The sequence below is a fragment of the Haemorhous mexicanus genome, chromosome 27 (assembly GCF_027477595.1).
Source record: "Haemorhous mexicanus isolate bHaeMex1 chromosome 27, bHaeMex1.pri, whole genome shotgun sequence".
Classification (NCBI taxonomy): domain Eukaryota; kingdom Metazoa; phylum Chordata; class Aves; order Passeriformes; family Fringillidae; genus Haemorhous; species Haemorhous mexicanus.
The window spans coordinates 108008-122754 of record NC_082367.1 but is presented as its reverse complement, the minus strand read 5'-3'; the positions used below and the strand labels follow the sequence as shown (position 1 = coordinate 122754).

Here is a 14747-nt window from a genome sequence, read left to right as displayed (position 1 = left end):
TGGGCTGTTCCTTGTTTGGGGTTCCAGGGTGGAATGAGTCAAAGGTGTGTCCACAAAAGTCTGCAGCCCACTGCTGATGTTGGGGGTATGTTGTGATGTCTTCCAGGGGTCCTGGGTGTTCCGGAGCTCACCCATCTGATGGCTAAACCCAGGTGAGAGGGTAGTACCCTTGTTGGACCTCCACAGCCCATCCCTCCAAATCCCTTTCCCATCAGATCTGAATACCGATCTTGTGGTCGAAAAAGGAGGAAGAGTAACATTCATGCTGGTCGTGGGCTCTCTGCAGGTGTGTCCTGTGCTGAGAGGGGCCACTAGGAAGACAGGCTGCACTGGCCTCACTATTTTGAGAATTCTGGTTAGGAAGGAAACTCCTGGTCTGGAGAAGGGATAAACATGGGGCACAGGGGGCAGATGTGCCATGAGGGTTGGGGCGGGGGCGGGGACTGGAAATTGTCGGGAATATCTGAGCCGTGGATTTACAGTGACCCATTGGCTTCAGGCACTAAACTCTGGCTCTGTTTTTTCAGCAATAACTCTGTGGAAAAATATTAAAACCTGTGAGCCCTGTCCAAGGGCTTCAGCTTGCTTCCTGTAGGACCTTTTGGGAAAGCTGCAGTGTGGATCATGTGAGTGTCCTCTGGGGAACTTCTGCTGTTGGCATGGGCAGTAAGTGTAAACTAGATACTGGGAAGAAATTCTTGGCTGTGAGGGTGAGGAGGCCCTGGTTTCCCAGAGAAGCTGTGGCTGCCCCATTCCTGAAGATTCCAGGGCCAGGTTGGATGTGGCTTAGGCCATCCTGGTCTGGTGGACAGTATCCCTGCCCGTGGCAGGGTGTGGAATGGGGTGAGCTTTTAAAGTGCCTTCTAACCCAAACCATTCTGGGATTGTGTGATCTGGAGTGGGGTGTGGAGGACAGGGGACAGCTCAAGCTGACTGTGCTGGAAGTGGCCGGTTTTTCACCTGAACTGTGCAGGTGGGAATGATTGACCTTGTTTCAGAGGCTTTTCATTGGGCCAGAGTTGTGCTCTGTGGTGCAGGGTGTGAGTGAGATCAGTGGCAGTGCAGCCTGGTCCATGATGATTCCTGAGTCTGGAGACTGTTGGATGAGTCCTGCGGATATGGGGCTGAGGCCAGGCGTGAACTACCCAAAACCACAGGGCAGGGAGGGGACATCCACGAGTTCTGGAATGTGGATGGAATCTGACACAGTGCTGAGCCTGACTGCTCATCACTCAACTGGATTTATATTATCCCTATTTTCCGGTCTAAGCAGAGGGTGAACCATCCCTGAGGGACTTGGTGCTGAAGTGCCAGACTGTTCTTTCCCAGCCCTCTCCTCCAGAAGTGGGAGCTCTGCAGAGCCAGATCCTTCCTCCTTCCTGAGCTATGAGCTCCACCAAGTGGGATCAGCCATTCCTGGGCTCCACTCACCTGCAGTGGAGAGAGATAGAACTGGTTTGGCTCCAGATACTGCTGAAGCTCTGGTTCAGATGCTCCAGGTGTAAGAACAGTCTGTTCCATGGAGTTTTCTCAGGAGGGGGTCTGGATATTAAATACTTGATTAGAGCAGAGAGCCAGTAATGCCAGGGTGGTGGGTTTGATCCCTGTACGGGCCATTCACTAGGGAGCTGGACTCAGTGATCCATGTGGGTCCCTTCCAGCTTGGAATATTCTGTGTGTGATACGAGTTTGAATAAATGCAATTACTTACAATCTTTGTGGTGTCTCCTGTGTTTGAGTTGCATTGGGATGGGGTGAGGGTGGGCTGGCTCTGAGCCATGGAGCCTGAGGATCCCCTTCCAGTGGAGTTCACCAGTGCTCAGAGGCAAGTTCCTGTGCTTGCTGTAGCATCCGCCAGTGGGATGTCCCCCACAGCCCTCGCAGGGTCCCTGGAATGCAGAAATAAACACTGTGGGCCTACATGGAGGGGGTAGAGCATCTCCTGGCAACCTGAGGATGTTCCAGCACCCTCAGCTGGAGCCTTGGTGATTCTGGTTGCCTGTTTTCTCACCAAGGAGAAAAATGGGTTGTAAAGAGCCACAGCCTCATGAGTTGGAGCCACTCATTTCTGTCCCTGGGTGGCTGGGCTGTGGCAAAGTCCCTGAACCTGAGGTAAATTTTTGTCCTGGAATACTGGGCTGGTGCCTCTTGACTCCTCCAGTCTCCTACCTGACGGTCTTGAGAGCCCCTTCCCTGTGGAGCATCTCCCAGGATCTTGGCTCCGGGGGACACCAGTGAGTGCACTCAGTGCCTGGCTGTCCCTGTTGTCAGGAAAGCCAGGCAGTGGAGACATGAGAGACTGCCAGTAGAGGTGGACATCCAGAGCTGGCATATGGCAAAACTAAACAACATCCTGGCCACGGCAAATGGAGACTAAATGCCAATGTGATTAGAACTGAAGCTGTGCTGCTGCTAAAGTTTGAGATGCTGGGCTGTTGCTAGGGGTTGTGTGTTGGTGTTTGATGCTTGGGAAACAGGTAAATGGATAAAAATTGTTTTAAAAACAAGGGAATTAAAAAGGCAAGTAAATAAATGCAGTGGTTTTCCTAAGTGGTTAAAAGAACTATGCAGCAGCTCCAAAGCCTTTTTTGTATGTACGCCTGGGAAAAGGAATTAAAATTCTTTCCTCAGTGTTTCCTAAGGATGAGGACAGAGCTGGCACCTGCTCCCTCCCTGGGACAGTTTGTTTGTCTGTCTGGGTGACTGCAGGGCCAGAGCCGTCCTTGTCCCCAGGTGGGGTGGCGACAAGGGTGGAGACCTGTCCTGCTGCTGCTAGCACAGCAGGAACGTGGTGGCTCGGGATCTAGTCAGCTCAGCCATGGAGACAGTGACAGATTCTCCCCAGGATCCTGACCCGAAGCGACACTTCCAGTTCTGTGTCATTGTGCTGGGAGATGCAGCCATGGGCAAGTCCTCACTGCTGCACTGCTTCACTGATGGGCCAGGTGGGGGTCCTGGTGGGGCAGCCACACCAGGCCCCACTGTTGGCGTCAAGTTCTACAGCCAGATTATCCTGATGCCACCTGCCGGCAAGGCCAAGCTGCAGCTCTGGGACACAGCTGGCCAGAAGCGGTTCAGGTGAGGTGGGTATGTGGACCCCAGCACCCTACTGACTCATCTTCCCACTCTGGGGTGTTTGTAAATCCCCAGCTGGGTGTGCAGGGACAGATAGCAATGGCTCACTGGGATGGTGATACTTTGGGGCCAGTGACGCCTTGCGCTGAGCTTGCAGTGACACTGGAGCTGTTCAGGGGAGCAGCCAAGGGAGCAGGGCCAGGTACTCGTTGCCGTGTGCTGGTGGGCTGGGGCTGGGTGGTTTCTTTCCTGATTGCATCAGGCTGGAGCCAGGAGCACCTGGGAGTGTGAGAGAGGCTCAAATGGGGAATGAAGGGCTGAAGACCAAAGGGCTGATTGCTGTGGCTGGAGCTGGGCTCCCAGGCCCTCCCCATCCCTGGGTATTTTTTGGGGACCCCAGGGTTGGCTTTGGTGGTGCCCTATTTGTAAATGCCCAAGACAGGTCTCCCTTTCCCACTTCTGAGGTCTGACCTGTCACTCAAAAAATCTCCCAAGCCCCATCCTAGGGTTGTTGGTGTCAGAGCTTCCCAGTATCCTTTGAAAACCTGCTGGGTATGCCCAGATCCATCGCCAGGTCCTTCTACCAGAGTGCGGCGGGGGTGCTGCTGGTGTTTGATCTCACCAACTGGGCATCTTTTGAACACGTTCCTGAGTGGTATCACGAGGCTGAGGGGGACCGGCTGCCTGCCTTTGTCCTAGTGGGACACAAGTGTGACCTGGTGGGTGAACGAGCCATGTCAGCAGAGGAAGCTGGACACCTCGCCGCCACTCTGGGCATGGCCTTCGTGGAGACCTCGGTCCTCAGCAACCTCAATGTGGAGTTGGCCTTCCAGGCACTGGCTGGAGGTATCCAGCAGGCACTAGGCCAGGGGATCCTTGCTCCACACCAGGCATGTGACGGCATCAGGCTCATCCCCAACCAGAGTAACCGCCAGCCTCTGGCAGGGAGGGAGCCCTGGGAGCACGGCCAGTGCTGATGGGAATAGGGGGACGTGGGACCCCCTGTTGTGGTGATGCTTCTCTCTCCACCCAGCATCTGCAGCCCTTGGGTGATTATGGAGGTTAGGTTTCCCACCTGGGCTTGGGTTTATTTCAAACCTTAATTTGGGGGCTCTGAAAAAAATAGTACTCTGCTGTAGGAGTGTTTTTAATAAACCTAAGGCTTTTCCACACTAAATAAAAGCTGTGTCAAGCACTGCATCCCAGGCAGGGGCACAACACTCAATCCATGGCATGGGGGATCGTCTGCTTTGGGGGGCATCACTGGTGGGGCAACAGGTCCCCTTGTCTGGGACACTTTTCAGGGTGTCCTGTCCATGGGAAAATGGGAGCAGGCACCCCTGAGTGCTTCCTGCTGGATGGAGCCAAAATAAAGGGACAAAGGTGCTCCAAAGGGGCCACGCAGCACCAATGGTACTGGGAACGCCTCCTGGGTGGAGAAGCTCCCTGCCTGCCTGAACATGCTCCTGGCGTGGGGGTGGCAGGTCCTGGCAGGCAGCAGAGGCACCGATGGAGCCACGGTGGCAGTACCAGTTCCGGGTAATCATGCTGGGGGACTCGACAGTGGGGAAATCCTCACTGTTGCAGCGCTACACCGAAGGTGTCTTCCTGGACACTGTCAACCAGACGGTGGGGGTGGACTTCTACGTCCAATTCGTGGAGCTGGAGCCAGGACTGCAAGTGAAGCTGCAGTTCTGGGACACAGCTGGTCAGGAGAGGTTCAGGTGGGTCCAGGGGGTCGGGAGGGGTGGTGGAGATGGGTATCTCCCTCCAGATTTGGGGTGGGGTGTTGTGATTCCAAGTCCAAGAAGGTTGTTGATGTGGCTGTGTTCCTCTTGTCCGTTTGGGTGAGGACCCACCATGTCAAAAGCCAAGGGAAAGGAGCCCTTGGGACTGCCTTGTAAGCCCTTGCTCCAGCTCTAAACGGGGTACAGTACTCCCCCAAGAACCCCCCTGCCGCACCAGCTGCAGAGGGGCTGGCGAACTGCTGGGAACCCACTGAGGGCTGGGCAAAACATCTTCCTCAGCTGCTAGGAGCCTCACACCTCACTGTGGGGCTGTCTCCACCAGCCAGGCAGCTCCTGGGAACAGGAAAGTTTGGGAGATGTGGCTGCAGGGGATGAGAGAGTGGCAGATCTGGATTTGCAGGAATAGGAAAGTTCCAGGACTGTTGCAGCAGAGATGGGAAAGTACTGGGGACATGGCAGCAGGGACAGAAGAATTCCAGGACCATGACAGCAGGGATGGTGGAGCCCTGGGGACATGGCTGCAGACACAGGTGCACTTGGGGGCTGTGGCTGCAAAAGACAGATGAGCTTTGGTGGCTGAGCAGAGACAGAGCTGCCCCTGGACCTCTTATTGACACAGCAAAAGGCTGATTCTCACTCCTCTCATGGTGCTTTGAATGCAAGGTGGGTACTGCTTGCAGGAGCAGGTCCTAGCCAGGGCCACTCTGTAGGCAGCGAACATGCTGCCCAAGGTGACACAGGAAACCCCAGGGGCCACTCACTCCCCTGCTCATGGTGTTCCCACCCCAGGTCCGTGACTCGCTCCTACTACCGCAACTCGGCCGGGGGGATGCTGCTTTTCGACATCACCAACCGCACGTCCTTTGAGAGCATCCGGCAATGGCACCAGGAGGTGACTGACACGATCCAGCCCTTCCGCATGGTCTTCCTGCTGGTGGGGCACAAGAGTGACCTGGCTGAGCAGCGCCAGGTGGGCCAGAGAGAGGCAGAGAAGTTGGCAGCCTTGCTGGGTGTCCAGTATGTGGAGACCTCAGCCAAAGATGCTTCCAATGTGGTCCAGGCCTTCCAGATGCTGACAGTGGCCATTTATCAAGCACTGCAGACGGGGCAGTTGGTGGCCACTGAGGCATGGGACGGGGTGAAGAGCAGCATCCCACTGCCAGTGCTGCCCAAGGCTCAGGCACTAGAGAAGGAGGAGAAGTGGAAGAGAAGTGGAAGATGCTCATGCTAGAGCTGAGGACACGGGCAAGGCAGGGACATGCTGGGCTCAGGAGGGGAAGTGGATATGGAGCAGCCAGGCACAGGCAGGCGTGGCATGGGAAGCACTTTGGAAGGATAAAGTCCCCAGGTGGAACCCCACAGGCCTGCAGAGGTCAATGTCACCCCTTCTCCTATTCTCTCTTGTACTGACTGAGATCCCTTACCATAAAGCCCTAAATCTTTAAGTCTTTCCAAATAGAATTAAAAGTGACAAATTTATTGTGGAACTCAGATGATGTATCTGCCACTCCAGCTGAGTACATGCCTAGTTGAGTCCAAAGCAAAAATAACCACATACCATTCTGAGGAAATGCCCACTTTCCCTTTCAGATTAATCTTCATACAATGTAATTTGAAAAAAACCCTTCTCTACAAGGCTGAAGAAAGGAACTCCCCAGGCTCCTCATCCCACAGTGACATGAGGAGTCCTAGATGGTCATGGAATCACTTCATCCACCCTGGTTTCCCCTGCAGGGACCAGGAGCCTCCAGAGAGCTGGACAAGGAGGATGAGCCCAGCTCTGCCTAGGGCTGCAGGAGCCTTCATGAGCTTTTCTGTCATGCAGGGGGTTGCAGTGCTGCCAACTCCTGCATCCCCACAACAGCCCCCGCAGCTTCCCTGAGGTCTGAGCAGAGCAGCGGGAACAGTCAGGGGCATGTGGCCTTTTCAATGTCCAGGCACAAACAGAATCAGGGGGGCCCTGACTTCCTGCTTTGTCACAACATCCTCCTCCCAACAGTCCAAATATCCCAGCAATGGGTTGGAGGTGAGGAGGGAAGTGACCTGGCCATCCTGACTGGCAGGTGAGGGACTAGCCAAATTCTTGTGGTCTAGAAGGGTCTGGAGGGAAAGAAACCTCTGAAAGAGCAGCTGAGGGCACTTGGTTTGTTCACCCTGGAGGAAACAGGGGAGACTCACCAGCATGTGCAGCTCTTCCCAAGTGACACCTCCAATCTCTGTTCCCTGTGACCAGAGACAGGACCTGAAGGAACAGCTGAAGCTGCGTCAGGGGAGGGATAGATTGCGTATTAGGAAACAGTTCTTCCCTCAGAGGGTGCTCAGGCAATGACCAGGCTCCCCCGGGAATAGGCACAGCCCCAAGGCTTAGCACAGTTTCAGAGAGCGTTGGACAGGGCTCTCAAGCATAGGGTAGGATTGGTGGGGTGTCCTGGGCAGGCCAGGAGCTGGACTCAATAATCCTTGGGGATCTTTTCCAGCTCAGGATATTCCACGATTCTGCTCCCTGTAAACTCTCAGGAGATCTCCCATAGAACAGCACCACTCACAGAGATGAGGTGACAGGGACCCTCCCCCTGCCATCCCTGTGCAATGCTGCCTGAAGAGCACAAGCCTCTACCAGCAGCTTAGAATAATTTCTTTATTCATGTAAAACAAATGCAAGTATTTATATAAACACTGACATTACAAAGTACTGGAGAAGGTAGGGGCAGGAAGGAGGAAACAAAAACCTCTACAGATGCTTCTAATACTGTCCCACACACGATCAAATGCTCTGTCCCTTGGATAATCACTTGTACAATAAACCACTTTCAAGTCACAAATAAAAGTCTGTTTGAGATATGTCACACTCCGAGGAGGAACGAGAAGAGGGCATAGAATGTTTTGGCAGGTCTCCTCATCAAGTCAAGATATTGCTGCACCATTAATAAAAAATAGATGCTTCTCTGTAAAGCATTAAAAAAATATCCCACAGGTGACATCATGGAGGCTTCAGTGGAGCGGCAGGTATCCCAAACTGCAGTGGTGTCTCTGGCTCTGTCCAGGGGCTATTTCTTGGTAGTTTTGCGGATCAGTGCCATTCTCTGCAACAAGAGAGGGAAAACCATGGGAAGCTGAGCAGCTCAGAGCAGGTAACTGCACAACCACCCACAGCAGAAACAAGGCATCCCAGGTGCTCCCAGGACGCTGTCTGACTTGCTTCCACACAGGTCTTTCAGGTCTGTTTGAATTGTAATGGGGTTCCAGGCTGAAGAGAAGGAAGTATCTGTGCTTCTCCAGCTGGCAACCTGGGGCAGTGGAATCAAAGCCCATCTCAAGGTCCCCCTCTCTGCCCAGTCAGAGCTGCAGCATCTCTCATGAATGCACTGCAGGGCAGCTCCTTCTAGGCTCCGACCACGGCTTAAAAACCAATGCAGTTTAAAAGCAAAATTAAGGGTGTTTTCAGTCCCTTTGCACAGAGATGGAGTTGCCAGGGGCAGCCAAGAAGCGCCTGTGTGCAGCTCCCAGTTGGTTTTAACTCTCCCAAGCTCCTCAGCACCAGGAGCTACTGCTTCTCTTTGGGAAAAGCCAACATAGCTGAGGAGACACAGCAACCTCAGCCTGCTAAACACACAGGTCAGGAGGCTCTGAAAGTCATTTCCAGTCTGAACAATTTGAAAGAGGCCACAAATTCACAGTGCCAGGCGGTTATGACCACCATCCTCATATCAGCCTTCCATGTAGTTCTTGGTGTTGTGAGGGCTCCTTACCTGTTTGTGAGCTTCTGTAGTGCAGGCTTTTTTGTAGGGCCTGATTTCTTCAGAACCAAAGCCCGGGATCCACATGTTCCACTGGCGCTCTGGAATTCACAGAATGGTTTCAGTTGGAAGAGACATTAAAGCTCATCCAGTTCCAACCCCTTGCCACGGGCAGGGATGCATTATCTACTCACAGGCTTCCACCACAGCACAGCAACTGTGCCCTGACTCCAGGAGGAGCTGAGAGCAGGGGGTAGAAGGGAAAAAAACAGGTAAGAGTCACTCACCAAGGTGCAACTGGACATCTTTGACTTCCAGAGTGTTGGACTTGCGGTGCCGTGCGAGCTGGCAGGCAGCTGTCACCACACTCTCAATGAAGTCATCGGCGATCTGCAGCAGCATCTGTGGTGGAACAAGGGCAACAAGCAGTCTGGTCACCACTGAGCAGTTGAAATTACGTGGGAAGATGAAAACAAGCCCTCAGAAGTTGGTATTGAGAATTACAGAATGTCCTGAATTGGGAGGGATCTTCAAGGATCATCCAGGCCAGCTCCTGGCCCTGTACAGGTTACCCCAGCAATCCCCATCCTGTGCCTGAGAGCACTGTCTAAACGCTCTTTGAGTCTGGCTGCCTGGGGAGCCTAGACAGTGCCCAGCACCCTCTGGGGGAAGAACCTTTCCCTGATCTCCAGCCTGACCCTGTTCCAGCCATTCCCTGGCTGCTGTCCCTGCCACAGGGAGCAGAGGTCAGAGGTGTATCTTGGGAGGAGCTGCAGCCCCCACTGAGCTCTACCCTCAATCTCCTCTGCACCAGCTGAACACACCAAGTGCCCTCAGCCGCTCCTCTTGTGGTCCCTCCTGATTCTTCCCCATCTTCAGAGCCTCCCTTGGGAGCCCTCTAATAGCTTTAGATCTTTCTTATATTGTGGTGTCCAAAATTCCACTCAAAGGAGTGGATTTCATAGGAGTTTGCTGCAATTGCTGTTTTAAAAGCCTTTTTGGGACTGGGATGCAGAAAACCAGGGATGGCTGAAGGCTGCATGGGAAAACAAGTGTTACATGAACCAAATGCTCCCTCCTTGGACAAAGGGCCACTGATCTGTGACAAATTACAAATTAACTCTTTCTGCAGTCCCCTCCACGGGTTGGAACCTACTTCTTCCACATCTTCATCCAGCTGCTCGTTTGGATCCACCTCACGCACCAGGTCTTGTAATTTCTTCTTGGTTAAAACCTGAGCGTGTGGGAGGAGAGGAAGGATTTACTGCCCTGCTCCAGCAAAGAAGCTGCCCGTGGAGCACAGCCACAACCACAACCACCCCCTCCCCCATGCCCCCAGGGCCAAGTTACACTGTTGACACAGTCTATCAGCTCAGGAATGGCAGAGATAAGAAATATCACGTGTTAAGGAGTCATTTTCAAGCACCAGTGGTTGCTCTGGACAGCAACTGGAGTGCAGCAGCCAGAATAAATGTTTCCGGCATGAAAATGTGGCTGACAAGGAGTGGAAAGGCAAAACTACAATTGCTAAGATGCAGACAGCAAGTGCAATCAGCGTATCAGTGACTAAAGTTGTGCCCAGGGCATGAGGGAAGCATTTCCATCGCTCTAGCACTTATCAGCTTTAGTGCTTCACATGGAAAACAGAGTTGTGGGAGTGCTGGGTTATTCCAGGGCAGTCAGACGTGGCAGGAGCAGAAACCACATTGGGCTGAACAACAAGATGCCGAGTCTTAAAAGATAAGGATGGTAGTTGTCAGCCTGGTCGGGTCAACCAGACATATGGGAAATTCCCACCCTTCCTCATTCCTTCATTGCTGTGGCTGTTTTATGCTGGGGTTTAGTGTACTTCCTAAGAGTCTGGGTGCCAGCAAAGCCATCAGGGAGCAATGCCAGGACATTCCCTGGGCAGCAGTTTGTTTTATGCGCCAGGCTGGGTTGGAAGGGACCTTAAAGCTCATCCCATTCCACCCACTGCCATGGGCAGGGAGGGACATCTTCCACTATCCCAGGCTGCTCCAAGCCTCATGCAACCTGGCCTTGGACACTCTCAGGGATGGGGCAGCCACAGCTTCTCTGGGCACCTGCACCTCACCACCCACTTCTCCCCATATTTTTCCCATCTAAACCCCACTTAAAAATAACTTCCCCTGTCACACTCCAATATACACTTTCCTAACACTGGAAAAAGCTCCACACTTACAGCATCCAAACCCCATCCAGCCAGGAAGCACCTGGGAGAGAGGAACTCTGTGAAGAAGTTTTGTTCACTCAGTAACTGAGTAAATTTAATAAACATTATATTTCTGCTAGTGATTTAAAGAAGGCGAACGAAGCCACAGGCAAATCTGTGATACATGTGATGCCCGAGCAGCATCCCTGTTGTCCCAAACTTGGGATGGAATTACCTGGTTGCTTTCAGGACTGAGCCGCCCTCCTCCACTGGGTGTTCCTGGCATCTTTGCCACAGTGGTGCTGTTGGCCATGGAGCTCTGGGGGGGGGTGCTGGCTGGTTCCGGCTTGATCGAGGAGAAGTTGGAGAGGTTGATCAAGGTAGAAGGGCCAAACTGGTTCATAATCTGTTGGGCTTTAGCTTTTAGATCACAAAGCTTGTCCAGGTCCTGCTTCTTCTTGGGGTTGTGGGATCCAAACCAATCAACTGGAAAGGGAGAGAAAAGTTATGGTTAGCAAACAGAAGGAAATCAGCAGGGTGAACAGGTCTTTGTGCAAAGAAAACTGCAGTGTTCTGACAGGGCCTGCAGTTTATAGATCAGGAATCTCTGCTCACAGCATGAAGGGAGAAGTGATGCTTAGTAGCAGAGAAAACCTTCCCTGGTGTACAGAATTCAAGTTTTCCAGCATCAGAGTGGCTGTATGCTGGTGACAGCACTAACCCACCCACCCATTCATCCCTTGAGCTGAACCCCTCCACATCCAAGCCCACACAGCCTTCCTGAACCCATTTCCCACAAAGAACAGACCACTCAGAGCAGATTTAATTGCAGGACATGGCTTGCTCCTGCTGCAGCAGCATGGAATCCCTCATCACCACAATCCAGAGCCTCAGAGAGAAAGGTGACCCAGCCCCCCTGGGGTCTTGCTTTTAACAGCATCATGCTCACAGCCTGGCCTGCAGTGACTCCTCCATGTGGGACTGACAACATTGGTTCATACTGGGTTCTGAGAACACAATCTGGTGCTCAGAGGGGGAGGAACATGTGGGTGCCCACACTGGACAACTGACAGCCACAGGAAATGGAGTGGGATTTACAGAGCTCCCAATGGTGAACTACAAGTGGATTGTGTGGTTACACAGATCCTCCAGGTGCTGAAGTTACTCAGGTTGTTGGTCATGGGGTGTACACTGACTGGCACCTCCTCTGTTTCTGCTCTAAGCCTCAGGCTCAATGAAGTTTTACTCTGTCTTCAGTGCTCCATGACAGGAAATTCATCCAAACCCTGCACCTTCCACTACCACAATCACCATGGGCAGCACTGACGGATCTGTCACAGGAAGGAGAGTTTAAGGAACAGTTTTATGGCAAAGCCTCTCATGGTGGGGCCAGAGATGGCTGAGAAGCTACAGCTGAACTCACAAGAAGAGTTTGTTTAACCAGCTTTAGGGACATTCACACACAGCGTCTGCTCCCTAATCTACAAATAGATATTTCCCTTCATCAAAGCAAGCCTAGTTAGTTTAGATTAATTAATATCAAAAAGCCACACAAGAAAGTACATGAGAGAATTCAGAAGCTTTAGTACTTCACTCCAATGCACACTCACGCACCTGCAGACATGGAGCGCTCTGAGGGGAATTTATGTCCCTGACAGCTTTCTGCAGTGCCCTTGGCACATTTCCAGCTCAATTTTAATTGAATTAACAATGGAAAATCATTTCGCTCACACCCTAAACCCCTCAGCTGGCACTTCTGGCTGAGAAGTCCAGCACAAGATTGAGAGGGACCTTCAGTCTTGGCTTTAGCTGGGGTTGATCTCAGGCTGTTCACCCCATGCCTCACTTCACAGATCCACAAAGCAGGAAGTCCTACCCACTATGCAGGGAAGGAAGCACCGAAATCCTCGAACACAAAGCCCCAGTATCCTTGGGCAGAAGCATTTTAGCAGCTTAAAGTAATTTTGTTGCTTTATTCACAGATCTTACTACACCCTTCCCATGCCACTAAGATCCCTGAACACAAAACTAATGGGAGGAGCAGATTCACAGGATAAATCCCACATAACAGTCTCATTTACTTAGGGCTATCTGAGTGTCTAAATCTTTAATTACATCAGCAACTGCTGTGAGCCCAGTGAGCGGAGAAACCATAGCCCGCATCCGTCCCAGAATGTCACCAGTCAGCATTACCTACTCTGGCATCCTCCTCTTCCACATAACTCTCATTCCTACAGAAACACCAGATATTTTTTGTATCACCAATTCTATGTAAGATGGTTAGAGGAAACAGTTTCACAAATTGTCCTCACTACAGTGCCACAGATTGCATTGTCAGAAAGGATCACACAGTCACTGCTGCAGAGAACACATCCCACAGGATTCTGAAGAAAAACATGGTCAAAATCCATTTTTCTGCCAGGAAACAGAGCATCCTGGGACCTGCTGATGTGCAGGTAAGCCCATATCCTCACAGCAGCAGTTCCCTCCAGGGCAAGAGGAGGTTTGGGTGCTGCGATCAGCACCACAAATTGTTCAGTTCTGCGACAGCACAGCATTAGAGTCATAACTAAAATCCATGTTAATGACAAACAGCACATTTACTGGAGTGCTCAGGGGGCTCCCACTTCTATTAGTCATAGTGAATTTTACCAAATATCTAAATACAATCATAGACTCTCAGAACGGTTTAGGTGGGAAGAAACTTTAACATCATCTCATTCCATCCCCTGCCATGGGCAGGGACACTTTCCATAGTCCAAAGTGGCTACAAGCCCCGTCAAACCTGGCTTTGGGCATTTCCAGGGATGAAGCAGCCACAGTCCCCCTGGGCAACCTGCCAGGGCCCCACCACCCTCACAGGGAGGAATTCCTTCTAGTATCCCATATATCCCTGCCCTCTGGCAGTGGGAAGCCATTCTCCTTGTCCTTTCCCTCCAGGTCCTTGTCCAAAGTTTCTCTTCAGCTCCACTGTAGCCCCTTCAGGCGCTGGAAGGCGCTCTAAGAATCTCCCTGGGGCCTTCTCTTCTCCAGGCTGAACTTCCCCAGCTTAAAGCGCTCACCCCACGGAGACAGTCGGGATGGGAACGAATCCCCCTCCCAGTGCAGAACGTCCCCGCCAGGAGTCGCGGGGCAGAGCGAAGGTCACCGACCGCCACCGGGACCGACTCGGCGTTCACTCTTGTGCTCCCTCCCGGATTTGCAACAGTCGATGTGGAATCCCCAGGTGGTCCGCGCAGCCCCCTTGAGCCCCCCGTACCTCCCCATGACCCGCGGACAGTCCGAAGCCCCGACGCCACCGCCGCCCGCCGACACTCGGCAGCGCTTCCGCTTCCGGCCGTCGCCGCCGCCAATGGGGAGCGAGTCCCCTGCGCGAGCGCGCATCACCGCCAATCAGGAGCGAGTTCGCCTGCGCGCGCGTGCGCGCCATAGCGCTCCCACCAAAAGCGCTCCTCCTCCCCGCCGCCTCAGGAAAGAAGTGTGCCCAGCATGCCCCGCGCGATTTGCATAACCCTGGCCGGCTAAAAAGCGGGGAAAAGGGCGCTTTTTTGAGGGAAAACCACAGAAATGGCAATAACAAATGAGTTGAGCATGGAAGAAAGAACAGACATACCGAGCATTATGTTTAGTACATGCGGCGTCTGTCGCCCTGTCCTGGCGGGCACACCGGCGCTTTCCCGTTCTGGGTGGGGGTGATGAACTGATTCAAAAAGGGCTTCTGTCGTGCGTGGCACGGGGGGGGCTGTGCGCTACCCCCGCGGAATCGACATCAAGAGATTTCGGAAGCACAATTTTTGTGAGAAGGGGATGCTGGTAACCGTCTGTTCCGGCACCCCGGAATCAGTGAATAGCAGAGAAGGGGTTGCGGGCACCTCCTATAACTGTAAGGGGTTTCTGGTGCTCTGGCGTACTGTGTCGTCTTTCTGCGTGGGTGGAGGCTATGATACTACGGACGGCGGGAAAGGTGGGACAAGGACTGTAACACTCTGGCCCGGGTGCATTGGTTGCATCCCC

General features: G+C 52.9%; 3 protein-coding genes and 3 non-coding genes across 8 annotated transcripts; 5 read left to right on the top strand and 1 right to left on the bottom strand.

Moving 5' to 3' along the window:
• The first annotated feature begins 190 nt into the window (after positions 1-190).
• Positions 191-307, top strand: LOC132338940 (small nucleolar RNA SNORA61). Its single transcript, XR_009489573.1, has one exon. It is a non-coding gene; the product is annotated as a small nucleolar RNA SNORA61 (small nucleolar RNA).
• A 758-nt stretch (positions 308-1065) lies between these two features.
• LOC132338937 (small nucleolar RNA SNORD99) lies at positions 1066-1136 on the top strand. The gene has a single exon (XR_009489570.1). It is a non-coding gene; the product is annotated as a small nucleolar RNA SNORD99 (small nucleolar RNA).
• Positions 1137-2818: 1682 nt separating this feature from the next.
• Positions 2819-4052, top strand: LOC132338658 (ras-related protein Rab-42-like). Its single transcript, XM_059868396.1, has 2 exons — positions 2819-3078; positions 3638-4052. The coding sequence occupies exons 1-2, from the start codon at positions 2819-2821 to the stop codon at positions 4050-4052; spliced, it is 675 nt and encodes a 224-aa protein (XP_059724379.1).
• A 484-nt stretch (positions 4053-4536) lies between these two features.
• On the top strand, positions 4537-7650 carry LOC132338828 (ras-related protein Rab-39B-like). The gene is made up of 2 exons (XM_059868719.1): positions 4537-4799; positions 5613-7650. Exons 1-2 carry the CDS (start codon positions 4585-4587, stop codon positions 6052-6054), a joined length of 657 nt encoding a protein of 218 aa, XP_059724702.1. The 5' UTR covers positions 4537-4584; the 3' UTR covers positions 6055-7650.
• TAF12 (TATA-box binding protein associated factor 12) lies at positions 7448-14120 on the bottom strand. Of its 3 annotated transcripts, none has more exons than XM_059868715.1 (6): positions 13993-14120; positions 10969-11219; positions 9717-9794; positions 8848-8962; positions 8573-8661; positions 7448-7906 (listed from the first exon to the last, which is right to left on the bottom strand). In XM_059868715.1, the coding sequence occupies exons 2-6, from the start codon at positions 11134-11136 to the stop codon at positions 7871-7873; spliced, it is 486 nt and encodes a 161-aa protein (XP_059724698.1). In that variant the 5' UTR covers positions 11137-11219; positions 13993-14120; the 3' UTR covers positions 7448-7870. The 3 variants fall into 3 exon arrangements, with proteins under 3 accessions (XP_059724698.1, XP_059724699.1, XP_059724701.1); XM_059868716.1 differs by lacking the exon at positions 13993-14120 and adding an exon at positions 13796-13963; XM_059868718.1 differs by lacking the exon at positions 13993-14120 and adding an exon at positions 12815-12891.
• A 320-nt stretch (positions 14121-14440) lies between these two features.
• Positions 14441-14570, top strand: LOC132338935 (U11 spliceosomal RNA). The gene has a single exon (XR_009489568.1). It is a non-coding gene; the product is annotated as a U11 spliceosomal RNA (small nuclear RNA).
• The last annotated feature ends 177 nt before the right edge of the window (positions 14571-14747 follow it).